General features: G+C 36.8%; 2 protein-coding genes and 1 pseudogene across 2 annotated transcripts; all 3 read right to left on the bottom strand.

The window, feature by feature from the left end:
* Positions 1 to 2930: 2930 nt before the first annotated feature.
* LOC103551473 (olfactory receptor 10A7) lies at positions 2931 to 3881 on the bottom strand. Its single transcript, XM_008521009.1, has one exon. It carries the CDS (start codon positions 3879 to 3881, stop codon positions 2931 to 2933), a length of 951 nt encoding a protein of 316 aa, XP_008519231.1.
* Positions 3882 to 9994: 6113 nt separating this feature from the next.
* Positions 9995 to 11003, bottom strand: LOC103551501 (olfactory receptor 6C75-like; annotated as a pseudogene).
* Positions 11004 to 18245: 7242 nt separating this feature from the next.
* LOC103551472 (olfactory receptor 6C74-like) lies at positions 18246 to 20057 on the bottom strand. Its single transcript, XM_008521008.2, is given in 3 exon segments — positions 18246 to 19093; positions 19096 to 19192; positions 20025 to 20057. Coding segments are annotated over 3 exon segments (978 nt in total).
* Between the last annotated feature and the right edge of the window lie 5146 nt (positions 20058 to 25203).

Raw genomic sequence — 25203 nt, 5'->3', positions numbered from 1 at the left:
AACCTCATCTTAAACTAATTACATTTCTAAATACCCGATTTTCAAATAAGGTCACATTCACAAGTACCCCAGATTAGGACTTCAACATATCTTGGGGAAGGGGCACACTTCAGTCTACAACAGTAATCATATATACTTTATGGAAAGTACTTAAGAGAACTTAAATACCCTGATTATAATTAGAAACAAAAGCTTGTAAATTCATAAAATTTATAAAAGCCCAATCTATTAAACAAGGTTATAAGAAAAAGAGGAAATGTCAATTAACATGAAAACTAACTAAACTTTCTTCCTTGCTTTTTGCCCTCCACTATCTGCATTCCCCTGTCAAAAACAAGGCATGCTTCTTTTTAAACTTAAACTTAAACTCCTTTTGAGATTAGCCCATGAAAACTCCTAACTCATCTCTGAACTACTTTGCCACTTATAATACATACCTTATTACTTATTGCTGTCAAATTTTTGTATCATATAATTTTAGAAACTTCTCCTCTATAGATTATCAAAATGAGTCTCAAATAGTTTATATCTTGACTAAGGTCACCAAGATAGACAATGAAAGAATCAGAAGTAACATCTTTTTTTTTAATTTTATTTTCAGATTTTACTACTTTTATTTATTTCCTTCCATAATGTATAGTTGGCACTTAATAAATTTAAGATGTACACCATAAGGTCTTGACATATATATAGTGAAATGATTACCACAATAACTTTAGTTAACATCCATCACCTTATATAGCTACAAAATAATTTTTTTCCTTGTGATGAGAACTTTTAGGATTTACTTTCTCAGCAATTTTGAGTATACCATACAGCAATGTTAACTATAATTATCATGTTGTACATAGCATCCTCAGTACTTATTTATCTTAAAACCAGAAGTTTGTATCTTTTGACTATCTTCATCCAATTCCCCACCCTTACCCTCTGCCTCTGGCAATCATACATCTGATCTCTTTTTCTATGAGTTTTTTTTCTTAAATCACACATATATGTGAGATCACACAGTGTTTGTCATTATCTGTCTGACTTATTTCACTTAGCATTATGCCCCCAACTTCCATCCATGTCACAAATATCAAGATTTCCTTCTATTATGGCTGAATCGTACTTCACTTTATTGATGTCACATTTTCTCTATCCAGGCTTCTGTAGATGGACACTGAGGTTGCTTCCTTGTCTTGGCTATTGTAAATAATGCTTCAATAAACATGAGGGGCAGATATCTCTTCAACATAGTGATTTCATTTCCTGTGACATGTACCCAGAAGCAGAATTGCTGTCTTATATGGTAGTTTTATTTTTAATTTTTTGAGGAACGTCCACCCTGTTTTTCATAGTAATTATGTCAATTTACATACCCACCAACAGAGCTACAGGGTGCCCTTGTCTCCATAACCTCACCAGTGTTTGTTACCTCTTGTCTTTTTGATAATAGCCATTCTAACAGGTGTTGAGAAGAACCCCACATATTACTGGGAAGGGAAATGCAAGAATAAGCAGCAGTCAGGACCACGGTGAAAATCCGAATTTATACTCCAGAATCAGCTGTGCAAACATACTGCTGAGGCCACAACTAAAACTTGGATGCCACAGCCTGAGCTCACACTAGCAGAACTGGACGCTGCCAACCGCCACTGCTACTGCAGTCTCATTGTGGCTCATGTGAATCCCCACTGTCTCCATTCTTTGCACCACTAAATCGCAATTCAAAATCCAACTCGTTAAGCTTAGGTTACATGCCTACAAACTAGCCATAAAGCAATCTGGTGAGTTATGTATCTGGTCTTCATATCTGTTCCTTGGAAAATGGTTCCTGCCTTCTCCTAAGACTCACAAAATAAGTGCAGGGGCTAAGCGGTTCGTAAATAACCACTGTCCCCTGCTTTCTGAATATATTACATTGTAATAGTACAATGAAAACTCTTGTGACTTTGCCACAAATCTGTACAAAAATGGTGGTGTACGGAGGATAAATAGTTACTGAGTATTGGGGTCTGAATTCAAGTTAGTGATTATCTCACTGCCAAGCGTGTATGTTTCGTTCCACAAGGAATTATCGTTTGACATAATTTTTTTCCTCTCATCTGCCTGAAAACTGCTGTATAAATTCTAAGAAGTAATAACTGATTAATAAAAATTAATAGCTTATTTAGCCAACGATCAAAGAAATCTAGAATCATGTCAACAAAAATTAATACTAAGGTAATTTTATTAAATAACCTCATTTAAACCAGCAACTCATATAAAGAATTTGCACCACGAATTCTTGGCAATTACAAATCCCTACCTTTCAATAGATCTTTTAAAAAGTCACTTAAAACACATTAAATGATTGATCTTTGCATCACATTAGCTGCAGAATATATAGCGGTTTGCGTCGGATATTTTCATTTCCCCCTCATGAATTTTTCCATCCTGATCAGTGCCCCAGAGGCTGGCCTTTATATACTGCATCAACAGACATTCTTGTCATCTGCCACAGAATTGGCTTGATCAAGAAGAGGCACCAGCAGTAAATGTGAGAAAGTCAGAGCAGAATAAGGCTGGGATGGCAGCCTTCCTCTTCCTTGAACAGAACTCCTGGTGGGTGGCTTTTTCTCATAGTTTAGTATTCTCCAGGTTCCAGTTAATACTTCTCCTTGCACTTTCCAGCCAAGAGATATAGAATTTCCATCATATGAGCTGTGTGACAATTATCTAACCCTGTCCCCCAATCTTTAAATACTCTCTTCATAAAGATTCTCTGAATTATTCCAATTTGAGAGCACCATCACTTTCTTGCCGGGACTCTGACTGAGACACTGAGATCCATTCATCAAAGTAAGTGACACTGACAAAATAAGATCAAATCTTCTACTCCTCTTAAGCTTTTGTTCATGGGTTCGACTCCCTACTTTGTTTAGAAAAACTCTACACAATAGGACTCAAAATAAATCTAACTTCTGCAAGACTTTTCGACTGATTGTCCTCTTGACTGCCCCCTTCACTTCGTTGTTCCTTAGGCTGTATATGATGGGGTTTAACATAGGAGTGATGACAGTGTAGGACAATGACACTAGCTTCTTGCTTTCAGGAGACTGGTTGGATTTGGGCCGTAGGTAGGTCAAGCTGGCTGTTCCATAGAAAAGGGATACCACAATGAGGTGTGATGAACAAGTGGAAAATGCCTTCTGGCGACCAGTAGCAGAGGGCATCCTCAAAATAGTTGTGATAATGCGAGTGTAGGAGACCAAAATGAGAGAAAAGGGAAACATAATAAATAGTAGTGTGGAGGCAAGTGCTTGCATTTCATACGTGGTTGTATCCTTAGTGACTAGTTTCAGTACTGGGGGACCATCACAAAAAAAGTGGTCTATGGTGTTTGGTCCACAGAAAGGAAGGGCCATCATCCAAGCTGTCTGTAGCATAGAGACAGGAATGCCAGACATCCAAGAGACTATGGCCATCCACCAGCATAGGGACCTATTCATTATGACTGAATATTGGAGAGGGTTACAGATCGCCACAAAGCGATCATAAGCCATCATAGAGAGAAGGAAACATTCAGAGCTGCCAAAGAAGAAGAAGAAGTACATCTGGGTACCACAGGCTACAAAAGAGATGATTTTCCTTGGGGACACTAGATCTACCAGCATCTTCGGCACCATGACCAAGGTGAAACAGACTTCAAGAAGTGATAGGTTTCGGAGAAAGAAGTACATGGGTGTGTGAAGGGCAGGATCCACACTGGTAACTGAGACAATAAGGAAGTTGCCAAACAAGGTGGCTGTGTAGACGAGCAGGAACAAGACGAAAAGAGAAACTTGCATCTCAGGGTTGTTTGTAAAGCCGAGAAGAACAAATTCAGTGACTCGGGTGTTATTTTCACAAATCATGTCTGAGACTAGTTTCTCTCTAAGAATCCAAGTATGTGCATCAAAGGATAGTCTTTAAATATAGATATAATCTCAAAATTCTCAAAAAATCCATAAACACATCTCTATTCTCAGTTGTCTTACCACTCTATTTCTCTGAACCAGAAAGAATGTTTACGATGAGATAAAATCAAAGGAAAAGAAATATTTTGCATGAATCCTAGTAATTGCTGACCATCCAGGTGAAGTTTTTTTTCTCTTCAGAGGTCACAGTCTGAGGCTCACATTCTTCATCTGAGGCATGGTATTTTTCAGGGTTAAGTAGATAGTATAGAAAGATAATCATTAAAATAGAAACATTTGCTAATTTTTAAAAAGAATTTCAGGTTGCCAAAAGATAAGTTATGAACTAGTTGGACTTTTCTAATCTTTGATTATATAAATGACATGTTTCTACTGAATGGAGTGCATTTTACACCATCCCATCCACTATGTACATACATATATACATTTATATCTACATGAACATTCACACACAAATACATGTATATATGAGAGAAACTCAGTAAATAAACATGAGTAAACAAAGACATAAACATAATAAATGTTTATGATTTTGGCGCTTTTCTGTAGTCTTCATGAGACTGCTAATTTATGTGATTTTTGATATTGTCCGTTGAACCATAATTTCACTTCACTGGGCTCCTGTTTCTTATTTAAAATAGACTTACCCTCTGAAAGTAAGGAGCCGAAAACTCACAGCCTATTGATTTAACATGAGATAAGTAGCCCATTTGAAGAACTCTATGTTTTAATTGTAACTCTAAAGATACATACTTTGGTAATATCTCACCTGTCTATTTTGCTTACCCTAAGTTCTCAAATCAATATTGTCAATAGCATAACGAAAGGAATTCTGGCAATCCCAGGTAGTCTGTGTCCCTCGACGTCCCAGAATAATAGGTAACAGGTGTGACAGTGATTGTGACCATTACCTTCTCATGACTGTTGCAAAACCTGCTTCAATACCATTCCCATCATCAGTAATAGCAAAAACATTATTCCTGCACATTTAGCAAAAGTTATAAAAAGCTTCATATGCATTATTATGCTCACCAGCATTTTGCAAAAATTCTAAACTTGCTGTAGCTCTGTCTTGAGAAAAAAAGAACAACGTGAGAGTTGACAAAGGTATCAAGATTTTATAATAGACTAACAATTTTTTGTGTATCCTTAAAGTGGCTCAACCATAACCACCTCTCAGAATTCTGATGTTGCCACGGCAGAAAGCAGTACTAGGTTGAGCGGCTGGTCTTTGAGTGATCAGTCTCTATAGCGCACCATCTATGGTCTCCACTGTGAAATATGAATAAAGCTACCCAAGAAATTTACCAGTTTTTTGATAATTAGTGGTGCACACTTTCTACTTTGAATGGGCACATTTAAATTTAGTAAAATTTTGGAGAACTCAGGGTTAATAGTGTCACAGGATGTACCTGCAAATATCCCTCTCAAGGGCTGGTCCTGTGGCGAAGCGGTTAAGTTCACCTGCTCCCAGGCATTGGTAGCCTGGTGTTCTCAGGTTCAGATCCCAGGCACGGACCTACATACTGCTCCACCAAACCGTGCTGTGGCAGCGTCCCACACACAAAATAGAGGAAGGTGAGCACAGACGTTAGTTCAGGGCCAATCTTCCTCAGCAAAAAGAGGAAGACTGGCAGCAAATGTTATCTCAGGACCAATCTTCCTCACCAAAATAAAAAACATCCTCTCAGTCTTTCCATATCCTCAAAGAACTACTGATTACATTGCATGTATCCTCTAAAAAAGAGATTCACCAGCGGTGACATGCAATCACTACCACAGATTTACACTGATGTCTTTTTTAAAAAGTTGCAAACTGTGGTTGAGTTGCCATGATTACTACATAGCTCTAGAGAATGTACTATTTTACTTGTAGTATGGCATTTGGTAATTTAATGACATTTACTTAAGTTCAATAATTTAATTGGCTATGTCTTGATGAGGCCAAAGAGATTTATTTCCCATTCAGCAAGGCAACTTCAACCTTTTCTGAGAAAATAGACTTCATCTCTCATTCTGCCAGCTTTCTCACAAATATATGGTTTCTCATAAAAATGATTATGGGTCAATGCAATTACAGCATCATATTTGGAGCACAACCTGAAGCTGAGATCATCATTAAATTTCTCTCACTGGAACAGCACTTCTAACAACCAGAAATATAAATTGGTAAAAATTGGAGAGCACTTAATCTCAGTAGCTGAATTGAAAGTATTCTGTATGATTATACTCCACAGCATTTCTTAAATACACAACTATTGTTTTCTTAATACTCTTTTCCTTAGCATTCTATAACTTTCTAGCCAGAGCAGGGTCCTATTGTTTTTGCTTTCTTCTATTTTAATAAAGCACAAAGTTATTCCCTTTTCCATAAACAAGGTCCTATATATATTTCTTAAAATGCTTTTGTCATATATAGATACACAGATAAAACTGCTTTTTTAAAAAGTTGAGGAGCAAAATAAATCATAAAGAAATATCTTAATATGTCTTACCAAATACATCCTCATATTTCTTTTTTAATTAAAAGTTTAATGATTTTCTTAAAAGAGAAGGAATACTTTGAGAGAAGTGTTAACTGATCTTGAAATCCGTTGATTATCTCAAATCTTCAGAATTAAGCAAACACCTTAGGCAGACTAACCTGCTTTGCATTGGCACTAAATGGTTGGTATATTTTAGTAACAATATAAAAAAGTATGACTGGCCTAGGGGAAATGATCCCTAGGACATTAGAAGGGACTACTGTTAATTAAACAAATCTTTTAATCTCGTAGGGGAAAATATAGAATTTTCACGAAACTGGTTATATTTTCTTTAAGTCATAATGACTGCAATTCAATAAGTATTTCTCAATAATAGATATTCTTTGTTGGGTCTATTGGGCACACTGGTGAAGTCCCTTGGGATTATAACTATTAAGATACCAAAACTATGTGAGGAATATAAAATTTAGTTTTCTCCTGAAAATTTGTTTATTTGTGGGGTAGTTTTGGTCCTATATAGATAAGAGAAATGTGTATCGTGTTTTTGAAACTTATATGATTTTAAATCTTATTTTTAAAATTTTAAACATATTTTCCTAATAATAATATTTTTTAAATGATTAACCACATCAAGTTACGCTGATAATTAGTTGTATTTTATTGTTGTCTTATACTTAAATATTTTGGCTATTGATTTGTTTTACTATGAGAACATTGTAAAAAGCACCAAGATTCATATGTTGTTTCGTGGAAGCAGTACCTTATGTCCAACATGGTCAATGCCATAAAGCAGTAAGTGATTTTTCTTTTTTTTTAATCCTTAGAAAGTTTTATCCTTGGATTTTCTGAGACTATTTTAATTGAGAAGGCAGAGACATAACATTATTCTTTGAAGTGTTTTGGAATGAGCTAAGAAAACTGTGGAAATCACTTTATTTTATTGTAATATATTAGCTGTAGAAGCAACTCATAAATAAATGCAAACAAAATAGTTACAAATTAGCAAAGTGGGAATGATTCCAAAATATTCTAATGAAATCTTTGGAGGGCATAAAGCCTTGAAAAGGCCTGTCGACAAAAATAATCCATAACCAATCTATAAATGAAAATTTGGGTGAGTTTATTCTGAGCTAAAATCTGAGGACCATAGCCCGGGGCCTTTCTTCCAAAGGAAGAAAGGATACCAAAGAAATGAGGTGTACAGAGTGGTTATATACCCCCAAAGAGGGTGCTTTACATATGATTGAAATGTCCCTCCCACAATAGTCACAAGATTGCCCTGTCGGCACAGCACTTGATGGACACAGCAGGTAGTGGGTCTGCTGTCTTGGAGGGTGCAGCAGGAGGCAAGTCTATTGTCTCGAGTTGGGTGGTGACAGGTGAGCGCAGCAATCAGTTCCTAGCCTAAGGAAAGATGCTTAATCCTTAAGTAATGCCAACATTGGGAGGAGGAGGGAAGTTGCACCTTTATCTCAAGGGCCTTTGTTCTTGCCATAGGGAATATCTAAAGCAGATGTACAATGCATGCTCAACAGCCATGGTCAGGCCCTTTTGGAAAGACAAGGTCAGGCCGAATTAGGTTTATACCAAATGGCTTCCTCATGTACTCCAATATATCCTATTATTTGCCATTTTTATTTGCCATTTTCCCTTTTTGATCTATAATCTTTCGATAGAAAGCATTGATGATCAAAATATTGTCCCTCGGCGCCAGGGTGGTTGCTGCCTGCCCTTAGTCCATCATGTCCCTTGGTGCTAGGCTTTTATCTCATTTATTTGCCTAGTCGTCCATATTGGGGGGAAATAGTAGACAAGCATGGAAGTATATGTATTAATAGAGTAAGCATTTCATAGGTCATGTAATTTCCAATTAATTTTAGATTGTTGCACATAGATTGTCAAAAATATCAAAAGATTTTAAAACACTTAAGATCAAGAGGTTGCTGATCTTGTCATTGTAAAGCAAGGGTCACTGAAGCAAGGCTCATAATATTTAATCAAAGTGACAACAGCAATAAAAACTTTAATAGAGAGACCTCTGTCTTTTTGCACCTGGGAAATTATCTTAACAAAACATAGATCTTCTGTAAACTTACTCAGAAGGAAAAACGTTTTATAATCTCTTTATCAAGACCAGACTAAGAGCTTAAGAAAATTATCCTTTTAAGACAGACAGCCAAATTCTAATTTTTGTACCAGTCTACTTTTTCATAGTAAAATCCATTTACTTAATTAGATTCATTTCAATCTCAGCCAACTTGACCAGGCATAAAACTCTTTTCAGACTTTCTTTCACACAAGCCTTCTATAACTTTCTTTTGCATTCAGAATTTGTAGTGCTTCCATTAGATATAATGTAGGTGATATGTCATAGACTAACTGAAGTACCAGAGAAGACAGATGATGCAACTTTAATCCGCCTGGGAGTGGGCAGGAGTGGGAATGGGAAGTCTTAGTGTAGCAGAGCTGGACCCTCATTAAGAGTCACAGAACATCCTTTATGGTAAAGGACTAGTAGATGACAGACATTTAAAAATATATAAATAAAGCATTCGGAATAGCTCAGTGATAAATTAGTGGCTTAACTTGGATAGAATGTTTTAAGCAAACTCATCCTGGTTGACACATAACAGAATCAAAATGAAAATAAATACTGAGAGAGTCTTGGGTTTTACATTTATTAGGTTGTCTCAATAGATTATTTTTTTTTATTTTCTGTGTTCTTAAAATTTCTAAAAGTTAAATAATGCTCCAGGATTATTAGATCTATTTTCTCAAAATGGGAAAAGTATATACATAAGTGATCAGGGAAAAAATGTAATCAATTGTTTAAATAACCATTGTTCATGAAATCATATTTATGACTCAAATATCTTTTAAGATCTAGTTCATTAAGAAATTGTACAAAACCTACATAATTGTCCAGTCAATTACATACTTACGTATTTTTTTCTCTGGCTATGTTATATGCTGCTCTTTTAGACAGTGTTTTCTAACGTATTTTCTTCAAATAAAGATCCAAAGTAAAAATTAAAAGGAAATGAAAACAGAAATTTTAGCCTAATGCATCACATTTCTGGAAAAAATATCATGAAATATAACATGTATATGTGAAAACATTTTTTACTATATTAATATTTTTAACTTCTGGTCACAACACAGAAATTGATTTGAGTACCTGAAATATCAGAGTATGACCTACAGTTCAAAGTTCTTTAAGAAAATGGTTAGTTTATCTTACTATTTTAGCTTCACTGGTAAGAGACATAGCTACATACGTATTTAGCTATATCTATGACAATTTTAAAGGATAAATGCTTTGACTTTAGTGTTTTCCCTATTCAATAGTCACTTACAAGCAGTTTCCAATTAGCTTCAGAATTCTCCCAACTTACTGAGGGAGATTTTTGGGCATGAGGACAACAAATAAATATTGTATTTCATTATTAATTTCTAAAATCATTATAAAATACTTTCATCTATGACTGAAATACTTGTAAATATTAACAATTCTCTAACAGAAATTAAACAACTACTATTGGATACACTGGTATTATTTGAGACTCATTTGTTTGTTTCCTCTATATAAAATGCAATAGGGTATTCATTTGTTTGAGAAACAAATAACCCATATATCATATTCATTAAGGCTTTTTTCACTTGTTGCTTCCGTAAAGTATAGATGAAAGGATTCAGAAATGGAGCAATGGAGGTATTGAACACTGCAATTCCCTTGGGAAAAGATATTCTTTGTTTGATTGATGGCTTAACATACTTGAAGATGCAGCTGCCATAAGGACGGGATATCACAATCATGAGAAGAACATGTTGAAGAAGACTTTTTTCCTCTGACCAGTTGAAGGAATTCTTAGAAAGGTCAAGGTAATGTAGGTATATGATATTATCATCATTATCATCATCATCATTATCAACATGACCACAAGTGTTACCACAGCTGAGATGAATCCCATCATCTTGATGAGCTGTGTGTCTGAGCAGGAGATCTGCAGGAGGGGATTAGTGTCACAGTAGAAATGATCGACAATGATGGAGGCACAGAAGTCAAGGTCTAAAAGGCCACAAAGGAGTAGCCTAAAAAAGAGTGTGGGAAGATGACAAAAAAACCCAGCAAGCCGACAACTGATGACAAGCTGTATGCAGATTTGAGTCCTCATGATGGTGGTGTAATGCAGGGGCCTACAGAGGGCAACACAGCCGTCACAGGACAGAACAGCCAGCAAGTAAAATTCCCATACTCCAGAGGGAAGGCAAAAAACACTTGAGCAACACAACTGCTATAGGAAATGGTTTTGTTCCAAGTTGCCATAATAACCAGCAATTTAGGAATGCATGTAATCGTATAGGAAATTTCTAAGAAGGAAATATTCTGAAGGAAAAAATACGCGGGGGTCTTGAGATGAGTATCCACCAAGGTGAGTGCAATGATGGTTAAGTTGGCAGTGATGCTTAGCAAGTAGATGAGAAGCAGGAAGATAAATAATAGAACTTTCAATTGTGGGTCATCAGTCAAACCTGCTAGGATGAACACTGTCACTTCTTTATGGTTTCCCATTACTGCCCTCTACTTCTTCAGGTCAAAATAGAAAAAAAGAAAAGAAGAAGAAGAATGAAAGAAAGAAAACAATGATCTCAATTGAAAAGTAATAGTAACTAGTTTTTAAGGTAAAGTTAGTAAAGTGATGTTTCAGACAGACTAACACAATGAACATTCATGTTTTAAAGATGGTTCTGCCTGGAAGAACAGTATTTGCAGTTCCAGAGCATCTGGACAGAGAATTCCATCTTGAGTGTGTAATTCTACCACAGAGTGACCTAGATAATGATATAAATGTTGATTGTTTTTATGTGAATGAATCAGAGGGATTTTTAAAGCATATGAAAATGCTTTTTCTTCTCCTGATTTTATGCATGAGTTAGATGGATGTCATTTTCTGTTCAATTAAGAGGTTTGCATACTAGAAGCAAAATGATACCTGTCATTACAAGTACATCAGCCCATATTTTGCATTAACACACACATGCATACCTACAAATTTAGCTAACATCAACAAACAGGGCTAGTACACATTTACCATTTAACTCAACTAATCAAACTCAAATGGCTGATTCTTGTGTCATTTACTTTCATGGCTAATGAAATTCAATTTCAGATAAGTGAGTATGAGGCGTGGAGAATATATTTATTTGCTGTCTTCGTTAGTTTTTCCATCGCCTCAATCTCTGTTATCACCGGACACTTTCCACTTTGTACCCTGAAGCAAAATCAATCAGCAGAAACAGTTTGTGATTGCAATGTGTGTAACAAGAAATTTCAGTTTTCCTATGCATGTTAGGATTCTGAGAATGGACGAGGTAAAATAAAATGAAAATAGAGAATAAAGGATACAGAAGCAGATAGAAATATATAAACATAATCAAGAAATTGTATGAGTTGTGAGGAGAAGAGAAGAGAAAAATAAATTAAGCCTATGGTAACCTAGCAAAGGGAAGAAGGGCTTTTTAGTAAATGGATAGTGAGTTTGTAGAAAAAATTAAAAGAATATTTAAAAGCTGTAAATTGGTAACTAAAATTTTTAAAAATTAAAAGTGTGTAAATTAGTAAGTAAAACCATGTAACTTAGTAAGTAAAAATTAGTAAATAAAAATTATGGAGAAAAATTGTTTAACAATGAAATTTCTCTCCATCGACTTCTATTCCTTGCACTTACCATTTTATTCTTTGTCTAAAATACAGAATGGAAACAAAAACAATTTTGAGATCAGCATGTCCTAAAAGAGATGAGGGTGAGTATTTGGTAAATTTCAACACATAATGAATCTCATAGCAGTGGTGACACAAGTTTTAGGAGGCATACATTTCCCTACCGTAAGGATATTCAAATGATTGGCTAACTCATAATTAAAGAAATACTGATTCTAGAACACTATTCTCAACACCCAGCATACATCGAGACAGTCATATTCCTCAGATTTGTACAGTTAGTGTATTGGAAACTAGGATTAAGTTTGAAAGAGTGTATTTTCCAAAGTTGTCCTCTTAAAAGTACAACATTTTTGTACAAATAATTATAGGACATTTTATAGTACATTTTTAAAAAGAAAAAAAGATTAATGGTATCTATAAGGAAAATTTCCTTCTTCAGTATCTTCATCATCAAGAAAATGAAATGATTAAGTTTTGGTGATCCCTAGATCAGACAATGTTTTCTGTCTTGATGATATCCATATCATTATTTCCAACTTCTAATAGATTCATTATTATTAGAAAAGCATATATAAATAAATAAAAATAAACATATAATGACAAATAAAAGCTGTTTTCAGTAATATCTAGAGCAATTTACAGGAACTCTAAGATAAAGTAATAAGATCAACCATGAAAATCATGTTAATAATATAGGCATATATTCGTGAAAAGAAAGTACTGTTATTTTTCATGAACTTATTTTTTGCGTTCACTTAATCATGAGCAACCTCTTATAACTTTTGTTTGTTTACATTTGTGAAGCCTTTTCTTGTCATAAGGATCTAAGTGACACCTTTCAAGCACTTTATATGTTTGAATTAAAACTGGAAGTCACTGACGCATTAACTTATCATTACAAGCAGCCAGATATCCGCTTAGGGTCACGCAAAGAAACACCCATTATTGCATTACACCCAAAGCCAGGTTTGAGGAATCCTTGACCCTTCCTCCTTCTTCTACCTAGAAGAGTGGGCAGCAACCAAAAGCTTGGGTGGCTAGTTTAAATCCTACATCCTGGGCCTCAGGCTCATTAACAGGTGGGAGGGTTGGGAACTCATATTCCCTCACTCAGCACTTCAGCAGGACGATCCACAACTGAATATGAGGAGTAAAAGATCCCTAACTTTGCATACGGAAGGACTGTGCCTTCCTCTTCCAGAAAAATTTATCTCTTCCAGCAATTCACCCCCTTCAAGAAAACTGTCCAGACTGGGAGGGGTACAATAGGTCAGCCAACAGTTTCATAGATTCTGGAAGAATGTGTAAAACTCCTAAGTCAGAGATAACAGACATTATTACTCACAGTATAGCAGATGGCTTGAGTTCCGTGTTTGCATCAGTTCCCCTTGCCTCCCAATCCCCACAAAACGACACAGAGAGGTTGAGCTTAGAAAACCCTCAATATTTTAAAGAAGCTGCTGGCAAATCTGCCCAACTTGCCTAACGGGGTTACCTTATCTTTACAATCCTAATCAGGAAAAAGAAATCTGCCTTCTTAAATGGAAAGAGATATTATCTCACTCTTCATGGCTGAATGATATAAAAACATTGTGTAAAAATAATCCAGAACAAGAGCTAATACAAGATATGTAGAAAGACCACGGAGAATTGTCACCCAACAGTCATGAGTGCACAGGTAGTTGCATAAATTGACACTTAAGGAGGATTTTTGGAATTAGTTTTCTGACTTTGAAGAGTTTGAAGACAGTGCTGGGACTGTAAGAAGATGGGATATTAGAAGTCCACGGCATCAAGTATTGACAGAATTACCTAGATCATCGCTTAGAAAGAAGTTTTTATTAAAGGGTGACCTTTCTCACACTGAATGTAGGGGATACAGAGAAATATGGTAAGTGTGTGAAATACAATCACTGTAGCACTATACAGGACATTGAAGAGTTAAAGGAAGAAAATGACAAGCTTGTGGCTTTAAATTCTTAGTTTGATTTATCATCAGCAAACTATGAAGTTCTCATGACTGCCCGAAATAAATTTATCTCTTTATAGCTTTGTGTCAGTTGTTGCTGAAAACAAAGGTAGACTCTGATCTTTCAGGTTGCTAAATAGCAACTTCATTTGAAATTACATCCTTACCAGATTTCTCTTGAGAAAGTTCATAGATTGGAAATAGAGAGGGGTTAGGAGAAAATCAAAATAGATATGTTTGGGACATTTCATATATTTCTAATTTTCCTAAGGAAAAATCAGACAGTAATTCATTTACAGCACAAGCTATGCTCTTCTCTCCCCTCATGTCTTATAACATTGGTGGTACTTCGTTTAAAATAATAATGACCAGAAAGGAGGTAGCTAACTTTAAAGTGGGCTCCATGTGTCTTCTTGACCTGTGCCTACCAAAATTCATTGCCCCCATCTTAAAAAATAGTCATGCCCAGCATGATAGAGAGGGTCAAATAAAAATCAAATCTCAAAGGAGAAGACCTGTATGCTAAAAGTATTGTAGGGAGTGTTTAGTTCCTTTGGGCCTCTATAACAAAATACCAGAGACTGCATGGCTTATATACAAAGAAATTCATTTCTTACAGTTCTGGAGGTTGGAACCGGACATAAGAGTGTCATCATGGTACTATGAGGTACCTCTTTTGGGTTTCAGATTTCTTGTTCTATATTTTGGCATGGTAGAAGGCAAAAGAGATCTCTTTGGATCCTCTTTTATAAGGACACTAATCCCATTCATGAGGGTCCACCTTCATGATCTAAGTACCTCCCAAAGTCCCCATCAACTAATACCATCATCTTTGGGAGTTAGAATTTCAAAATATGAATTTTGGGGGACACATTCAGACAATAGTAGTAATTCATCAATTTTCATTGACAACATCCTGGGGAATATATGTGGGAATAGATTCTAAGGGTAGTATTCCAGAGCAAAAGTAAATATAATTTAACATTGGAGTAAATTTATTGATGTATTTTTAGTTATTGTGGATTTAATGGAATAGTTCAAGCTTCTGATGGTGGCTGTAATTTCTCGTTCTATTGGATAATAACTTGGACTTGAATGATTTTTCTTGATTAAATTTGAAATACTAGAAATCATTTTAATGAATAAAAGTAAATCCAATGTAGAATGATAGTGATATGGAACAGTTTTATCATGTGCAATCCACCTACATATCACTCAACTATGTTGCTGGGGAAGAACCAGAGGAGAATTCTTTCTTCAAGGTTTTGATGTATTCACAAGGGGGTACTAACAGCTTTCAAAAGTATTATAACTGCTGGCCTGAAATGAAGGGGGGACATGCTTTCATTAAAATGACCTCCCTGATTCTAGTAGACATGATGGCATCATGCAAAGGCAAAGACTACATCATAGGGCTTAATTGACATTGGCATATGGGTGTGGTTACTTTTTAGTCAGTAGAGTTAGTGTGATCCAAATTACATGATGCACCCTAGTAGTGGATAACAGATCACGGCGGTCCCAAGACTGAAATAAGTAGGTAATCCATTAAGTTCTTAATTGGTCTATATAATTGAAAGTCCTCCAGGTGGGGGGGAGGGGAGAGGAATGATTCATCCATCATAATGCACTTGGAGTTCCTTATCCAATTAAAGACTTCAGTGAGTTCATGGAGCCAGAATCGATTAAGGAAGTTATCCTTGAGGAAGGGCGATGATTGATACTAATATCTAAATATCCCTCCAGTCTTCCTGAAAGGATAAATGTTGCTTTGCCAGGAAAACTGTCCACTAAAGAGAGTGAAACCTGGAACTTTCAGGGATTGTTTGACCTCATTTCTGAGCTAATCTTAATTCCAATGACTATGGAATGCCACTATATACACTTATTAGAGTGGAGGATAATGGGAACAGAGGAAGGTTTATTGATCAGTGGCCGTCATGTTCTAGTCTCATTTACAGTGATCCCACTGCATGTGAAAAATCATCCTGAATATATTGTTAGAAGAGAGAAACTCAAGGCTAAGTAGAAAATCATGGAGTTCTCTCTGAGTAACACATAGTAACACTAAAGCATGTTTCCTAGGGGGAGCTGCAGTATTTTGTGTTACTTTCAAATATTTTAAAAAACAATGCAGTAGTGGCGATCCATTCCACATGGCCATTCAATTAAACTGCTTACCTGTCCTAACACAGGTGAATCTTACAGGGTAACAGTAACTTCATAGACTGAATCAGGTGGTAACTTCAATTGCAACTGGCTTTTCAGTTATGTCCCATTTTTTGGTTTAAGTCAAAACAGTCCTGGCACTAAATCTCGAATTATCAATTTGTGAGTGCACTTGTATGGATTAATAGATAATAACGCAAGTAGTTTGCATTGTCTGTCAGGTAAAATAGTAGACCCTGATACTCGCTTTAGGGCTATCTCTGGCCTTTTGGTATAAGTAAGACCACGGGCAAGCAAACCACAGCCCACAGGGCAAAAGCAGCACACGGCTTGTTTTCGTACAGCCTTCCATCTAGAAGTAGTTTTTACATTTAAAGGGTTATCAGAAGAAGAAGGAGGGAGGGGAGGGAAGGAGGAACGGGAGAAGGACGAGAGAAGGATGGAGGAAGCGTGTGACGATATGCTAGGAAGTCATTTTTAAAAATGTATCATATAGAGAATCAGAACTTTTCAGAAAAAATATTTTTAAAAGACAAATTAAAGTGAAATATGTAATTTTATTTTACAAATAGACGGATCCAATTTTCCCGTGTCTACCATAACAACTACCTGTTAATAGTCTGCTTTCAAGAAGATATCTCCCTATCATTCTGTTCTGAAATAGACGGTATTTTAACAATAAATGAAAAAGTAACCGGTTTTCAAAGGAAAGCTGTAATAAGAAAAATAAATTTAGAAGTTGATTGTTTGAAATTATTGATATGGTTATTTTTACTGAAAAGTATAGTGTTATTAATTATGAAAATGTTCCTCCCCCACTGGAAGACTTCAGGCAAAACTGTTTCACACTTTGTTAAAATATTCCAAATATAAACTTTCTGTGTACTTCAAAAATATTTATGTAATTATAAAAACTTAGATAGCTAATTAACATCAGAGGAGCCAAATATAGTAGCTCAATATCAAAAACAAATTTGAATGGGACAGAAGAATAATTAGTGTGATTTCCACTTCATGGATGTGATCAGCATGTCACTGTGAAGCACTGAATTTGCATTTGGCAGCCCTGCCAACTTAGTCCCAGCATAAAATAAACTTGGAATAAGACCTTCAGATGATTTATCACAGAATTAAACCAATATTTGCAAATATAGTAATTATGTTTGATCAAATTGAATCTCTATTTGCACAATTAATAAATGAAATTGGAAGTTTTATTATAAAATATGTAGAGTCTTTTGCCTAATTTTCTCCCTTAATTTCTATTATTCTATAAAAATATTCAAAATATTCTATACTCTGGTAAATATATAACTTATAAACCAATATATATTCATATAATGTGAAAACATAGTTTTTTAAATGTGTTCTGTGTTGGTTTTTACTGATAGACCATGATAAACATCAGTTGAGGATCTCTATTTACAGACAGAAAACAAATTTATAATACTTAAGGGCATAGTGATAAGTGACTCAATTTCCTTAACAGTTATAGGTCTGTCCCCATTTTGTAATTTGTCTTCAGTCAATGATAATTTGTGGGCTTCTGTACATAAGTCCTTTTCAGCTAAGTTTTAAAAATCTAGGTAGTATATTAACTCTAGGTAGAACATATGTCAAATTGAATGTCTGAATTCCAGAACAATGGAAAGGAACATGGGGAAATTGAAGTCCAACTTTGTCTCCCCCTGACAATTTTGAGAGGAAATCAATAAAAACACCAAACAAAAAGGCAAAGGATTTTGGCCCAAAACAGGGAAGATTTTTACATGCGTTCTTACATGAAGGAAAAATATGGGAGAGGATTAGGCTTTTGAGATTAAGCAAGCCACAATGAAAATTATGTAGAAAAAGATAGGTAATATAATTTTGAATACAAATATTGAAGCACTCTGGGATACATGCCCACACTTTTTGTTTTACTTTACTCATAATGACACTAATAAAGTGATTCACTTCAGCGAGAAAAATTCCATTCTTTCGATCATGTGCATAAAAGCATCTTTCACTTGCTTGTTTCTCAGTGTATAAATGAAGGGATTCAACATGGGGGCAAAAGAAGTATTGAGCAGAGCTACCCCTTTATTTAAAGACACTCTTTCTTTTGCAGAGGGTTTTACATATATGAAGATGCAGCTGCCATAAGAAATGGACAGAACAACCATGTGAGAAGAACACGTAGAAAAGGCTTTCTTCCTCTGTTGAGAAGAAGGAATCTTCAGAATAGTCTTGATGATGTTTATGTAGGAGAGAATCACTGACATCAGTGTAACCAGGAGCGTCAAAATGGCTGAGAGAAGCGCCATTAATTCTATTAAATCTGTGTCTGTGCAAGAGAGCTGCAGTATAGGTGAAAGATCACAGAAGAAATGATCTATAGTGTTGGCTGCACAGAAATCTAGCTGGAGAGCCACAGGGAGTGATGGAAGAATTATTATGAAACCAGCCAACCATGAAGCAAAGACCAACAAGCTGCAGACTCTGCCGCTCATGATGGTCGTGTAATGCAGGGGTTTGCAGATGGCCACACAGCGGTCATAGGACATGGCAGCCAGCAGAAAAAATTCAGTCGCACCCGAGAGAATAGTAAAAAACAGCTGTGCTGCACAACTATTGTAAGAAATGGTCTTATCACCTATTGCCATATTGACAAGGAATTTGGGGATGCAGACAGTTGTGAACAAGATTTCTAAAAATGAGAAATTTCGGAGAAAGAAATACATGGGTGTCTTTAGATGAGAATCCAGTTGGGTAAGGGTGATGATGGTTAGATTCCCAATGACACTCAACACGTATGTGAAAAAAGGAGAAGAAAAATGACCACCTGTAATTTTGGATCATCAGTCAGTCCAAGAAGAATAAAGGTTGTCACTGTTGTGTGATTTCTCTCGGTTGACTTCTGTAAAAAAATATTAAAATAAAGAATAAGAAAAAATGAGAACTAAAGAGGAAAAGGCTGCATGAAATACCTATTGTCTTGAGAGCCTCCATAAACATGTTGCTACGCACACCCAACCTCTACCAATATTCTGCAAGTCAGCAGTAACAGCTTATAAAACTTCATTCATAATTTTTACTCATAATTTCACTAACTCAGTGATGCTCTCTGAGTTTTTATTTTCTCAAGTATCATAAATACAGGCTTTCCAAAAGGATAAAATATTGCATTGATAATGTCATATAAAAATAGAAACAAAGAAAGAAACAGAAAAGCTATCATAATATTTTAACTCGTATCTTCCATATTTACAGTTTTTTCCGATCTATTTAGTTCATATTAACTTGTTTTACAGCATCAGGTGACTCATTCTCCTTTGGTAAACACCTCTCTTTTTCTATGTATTCCTCCTTATGGCAGACTATGTTATTCAGTAAATCAGATTGTAGCTGAGGACTCGGCCTTTTAAAATAACATAAACTACACTTAAACATCTCTAACCCACTTACAGTGAGAATTTAATGCTTTCACCAAACTTCTGAAAACTCTTTAAGATTTAAATCCTCATGACCACATTTGTTTCTGTTTTCCCCTTTGCCGAAGACTTGAATTTTCTTTCTGCTCACTCACTCTGTTTCCTCTTCTCTGATATTTAACCAGGCAGATAAAAAGTGTATCCTCATGAATAATATCTGCATTGGTTATGTAGCGTGAATTTACTTATTAATTGCAGTGACTGAAGAGGGAGTCTAGAAAAAATGGTATTTAAAAATAAAATGTTAGCTAGACATACCTGGTAGCTCACATTAGTGTCATTGGTCTTCATGCTTGCCCCTTTGCCGTGGTACCCTTGCCTCTTCTCTCTTATTAAAGACAAACCTCTCCTTCTGTTTCAGCACACAATTCAAAATTATATTAACCTTTTCTTTTTTTCTCTTGTTTATCCATCTTCTTTCAGACAACACCGACATTCTCATGTTTATCAGCCCAAAAGTCTGTCACCAAAAATATATAAAGAATGATAATACTTTCCCTAAGAAGAATATTATGCTATATGTTAAATTGTATTTTAAACTTATTACACTTCATATATGCCAGTTCAGGGGTTAAAAAATGCACAAACATTCCCAATGATTTAAATATTTATGATACAACTAAGATTTCTTTTGCTTCCCTCTTTTACTACTTTCATTTTTTCTTTTCTTTTCTGTCCTTTGCCAGATTTCTGAAAATGTCTGTATTCTGCACATTTAAGAATTTCATACTCATTAATGAGATTTTTGAAACCCAAGATTAGTCTATTCTTAAAGATCAAAAGATAAGAAAACTTCAGTCAACAAAGGATGAATTATATAGGTTGCCAGCTTATAAAGTTAAGAGTGAATTCATATATGAATTGATACATGAATTCAAAACGGTTGGCTAATTGCTTGCTTTGTAAAAGATATAGTTCTAATTTCATGCAACATATTTCAATGGTTTACAAATGAATCATTTTTTTGTTCAGTTTCATATAATAAAATTAAAATGATTAAAATAAAAATGAAAATGTTTTTCCAAACCTTAATGTCTTTAGTAGCAATTTCATTTTGATATGAGTACCAGAACAGAGGCAATTTCAGAATGTAGCATAAACGATATGCTTTTTACATTGCTTCAGTCTACTTCCATCTTCCATTCTCATCCTTAAGTACGTTAGCACCGGCACCTCACACTCAAGCCGTGTAAGCTCAAAAATTTTATCACGACAAGAAAATTATCTAGTTTCAATTTTTCTTACATTTTTTACAAAGACAATTTTCTCCAATTAATGTTGTATTAAATTTGTACCACATTTTTTGCATTACATACAAAATAAATGTATTTCCTTTTTAAAAAATTTAGAATTGATTGGTAAAAAGACAAGAGTTTAGACTCATTTTTTACTTTGAGATGCTTCTGGCCCACATGAGAAGCAAAATTGTTTGTTTTCTAGTTTTTAAAATTACAAGAAGAGTAACCCTTTTTGTACACTGTGCTATTGGTATCAAGAGGATTAATTAATTTAACAATTTTTTTAAAAAAGAAAAAATTTCCCTGGAGACTATTGTACAAAGATGTTAAAAATATTTTATGAACAATTATTCATGGAAAAATGTATATAATCCAAAATATTAAGTATACAAAAACTTCTTTTTGAGGTAGATATATGCTGTGAACCACAAGGAGTTTTAGGAAATTTAACTTAACTTTCATATCCATGACAAATATACATCCCAAACAAGAAAAATGAAACTCACTCATCTATACTGTGAGAAGATCTTAAGGGGATTAGTAAAATTTTGACCTTTGATTCAATCAGTGGTTTATATTATACCTACCTCAATTAAGCCTCTGAAGGCCATCCTCTTGAGCGGCAGATTTAGAGATTCAATCAGGTTTAGGATGTAGAAAGCAAAGACATGTCATCATTGACAAAGAAAGTATTAACTGGTGTGAGATTACCATTTAAGGATCTAAATCGTGGAGATCTGGACTGAAGATTCCTGAGTTTCTTGAGACAGACAAATGAGAGTCTAACATGCTTGCATTTACTTTCTTAAGTGTCTATATCCAATCTGCAGGATATTTGATGGCTTCTCCATAAAATTTTATTTTGATTCCTTTTACCTTTCTCCATTTCCACTGCTAAGTACTGAAACTAATATTATCTATTATAACAGATAAACTTTAAAATCATGGCAACACTACACATTTGATAGTTCAAAATATTGTAGTGAAGTAAAAAATACATATAGAATATGCAATTACCATATTATATAGCTTGATCCCTTTTCACAAACTCAACATTTCCTCATAAGTAGCACTCAGATGAAGAAAGAGAATGTTACCAGTACGCCAGAGTCTTTGCTCTTAACCTCTTCTGATCATTATCCCTCTCAAGGCTTAGCCTTTATCCTTTCTTCCAGGGGATCAGATCGGTTTTGTCAGTTGTAATGCAATGGCAATGAGAAGTTATTTCCTTAAAATTTAACGTTAAGAGAGGAATTCCAAGATGGCGCTGTGAGTAGTCCTCTTTGTCTCTCGCCCTTCGAGTCTACAATTATTTGGACACTTATCGCTTGACAAAGGATATCCAGACAGCATCTCAGGACGTCTGAGACACCCACGCGACTATACATCCGAAGGCGGACGGACTTTCCTCCGGGAGGATGTGGAAATAGGTGAAAACTCTCCGACCCCGACGGGCAGCCTAGTACCCGCAAGCGGCTTTCTTCCAACGGACGCCCCCAGAGGATCCACACACATCTAGGGCAGGAGCGAGAACACAACAGAGGAGCGACGGTGGAAACAGGTGACCAGAACCCTACTTAAACCCCCCGCAATTACTCCTAAACGCAGAGGGAAACTTTGGAGTTGCACACCTGAGCCCGCGGGGAGACCCAGCCTGGTGCTCGGGGCGCCCGGAGGGTCCCAGAGAGAGACACGGAGGGCACGGGGGTCTCCCAGCTGCCGTTGCCCGCCCCGGGGGACTAGGGATTGCCGGAGATCTCGGAGAGGACCGGGGCGGGGGAACTTTCAAAGGCGGGTCCGGCGACCCGGTGGGGAAGCGCCGGAGCTCCGCCAGGCAGCAGACAAAACTTTCTGTCTCCCGTTAGCAGAGGGGCCACGCTGAGCACTCAGGGCTCCCGGCAGAGGCCCGGAGAGAAGCCCAGAGGGCGGGGCGACCTCCAGCTGCCGTTGCCCGCCCCGTGGGACTAGGGATTGCCAGAGATCTCGGAGAGGACCGGGGCGGGGGAACTTTCAAAGGCCGGTCCGGCGACCCGGTGGAGAAGCGCCGGAGCTCCGCCAGGCAGCAGACAAAACTCTCTGTCTGCCGGTAGCAGAGGGGCCACGCTGAGCATTCAGAGCTCCCGGCAGAGGCCCGGAGAGAAGCCCAGAGGACGGGGCGACCCCCAGCTGCCGTTGCCCACCCGGTGAGGCTAGGGATTGCCGGAGATCTCGGAGAGGACTGGGGCTGGAGAGAGTTCCAGAGACCCAGCTTAGTAGCCTAGGGGGAAACCCTACAGGCTCACAGAAGCCTTAGGGAAAGCCTCTGCACAGCACCAGTAGAAGGCACCCAGCCGCCAGCCACAAGGCTGGAAGACCCCAGGGCAAAAGCAGCATAGCTAGGTGTACTAACCACTGACTGTAGAAGATGCCAATAGCTCTCCTGCGACCCATAGAGGACAAGTGAGATTTGGTGGGTGCCGACAGCAACGGAGCGACAAATATAAGTGATCCCACCCCTGGCCGCTGGAAAAGCCCATAACACCGTTGCAGACCCCAAGGAGAGAGCGCATCTAGGTGGGCAACAACAGTAGGCACCTGCAGCCTGAAGCCCCCCGTGACGGCCCCCACGGCAGAGGAGGGAATCCAAAGGGCCACTGTGGCTACGAAGAGGGGCCCAGGCCCAGTTAGCAACTACGGACAGGGTTCCTGGTTGGTGAAGTATAAACAGCTGCTCCCCCCACCACAGCAGCTGAAACAAGTGAAAGGAGCAACTAAACTCTATCTCCATGCGGAGGCACAAATCAACATCATCAAGCAATATGAAAAAATACATTAAATCTCCAGAACAGAAAGAAAGTAACAAATACACAGAAAACAATCCCAAAGAAAATGAGATATATAACCTAAATGATGATGACTTCAAAACAGCCATCATTAAAATACTCACTGAGTTAAGAGAGAATTCTGACCGACAACTCAACGAGTTCAGGAGCTATGTCACAAAAGAGTTTGATACGATAAAGAAGAACCAAACAGAAATATTGGAAATGAAGAACACAATAGAGGAGATTAAGAAAAATCTAGATGCTCTGAACAGTAGGGCCGATAATATGGAGGAAAGAATTAGCAATTTGGAAGATGGCAATATAGAATTGTTGCAGGCAGAGGAGGAGAGAGAAGCAAGACTTAAAAGAAATGAAGAAACTCTCCGAGAATTATCAGACACAATTAGGAGATGCAACGTAAGGATTATAGGTATACCAGAGGGAGAAGAGAAGGAGAAAGGGGCAGAAAACCTATTCAAAGAAATAATGGCTGAGAACTTCCCAAATCTGGTGAGGGAGATGGATCTTCAGGTGACAGAAGCCAATAGATCTCCAAACTTTATCAATGCAAGAAGACCAACTCCACGGCATATAGTAGTGAAGCTAGCAAAAGTCAACGACAAGGAGAAAATATTAAGGACAGCCAGGCAAAAGAAACTAACCTACAAAGGAACCCCCATCAGGCTATCAGCAGATTTCTCAGCAGAAACTTTACAGGCTAGAAGAGAGTGGAATGATATATTCAAAAATCTGAAGGACAAAAACCTACAGCCGAGAATTCTCTACCCAGCGAAAATATCCTTCAAATACGATGGAGAAATAAAAACTTTCCCAGATAAACAAAAATTAAGGGAGTTCATTGCCACAAAACCTCCTCTTCAGGAAATCCTCAGGAAAACCCTCATTCCTGAAAAATCCAAAAAAGGAAAGGGGCTACAAAACCAAGAGCAGAGGAGATAAGTAGAAGGACAACAACAGAGAGTAGCAGCTCTACATCAGAACAGATTAAACCATGGGACGAGAAACAAAGGAAACTGAAGAAAACCGGAAAACAAGACACAAAATGGTAGTGGTAGGCCCCCACGTCTCAATAATCACTCTAAATGTAAATGGATTGAACTCCCCAATCAAAAGACACAGAGTGGCAGGATGGATCAAAGAACAAGATCCAACAATATGCTGCCTCCAGGAAACACACCTCAACCCCAAAGACAAACACAGACTCAGAGTGAAGGGATGGAGAACAATACTCCAAGCTAATAATGAACAAAAGAAAGCAGGTGTTGCTATACTAATATCAGACAAGGTAGATTTCAAAGCAAAACAGATAAAGAAAGACAAAGAGGGACAGTATATAATGATAAAAGGGACTCTCCACCAAGAAGACATAACACT

The sequence above is a fragment of the Equus przewalskii genome, chromosome 5 (assembly GCF_037783145.1).
Source record: "Equus przewalskii isolate Varuska chromosome 5, EquPr2, whole genome shotgun sequence".
NCBI lineage: Eukaryota > Metazoa > Chordata > Mammalia > Perissodactyla > Equidae > Equus > Equus przewalskii.
The sequence above is the reverse complement of the archived record's forward strand: the minus strand, read 5'-3'. Positions and strand labels throughout refer to the sequence as shown.

Excerpts from the sequence above, each read along its gene's own strand:
- LOC103551473 (XM_008521009.1), bottom strand. The coding sequence starts at position 3,881 with ATGATTTGTGAAAATAACACCCGAGTCACTGAATTTGTTCTTCTCGGC.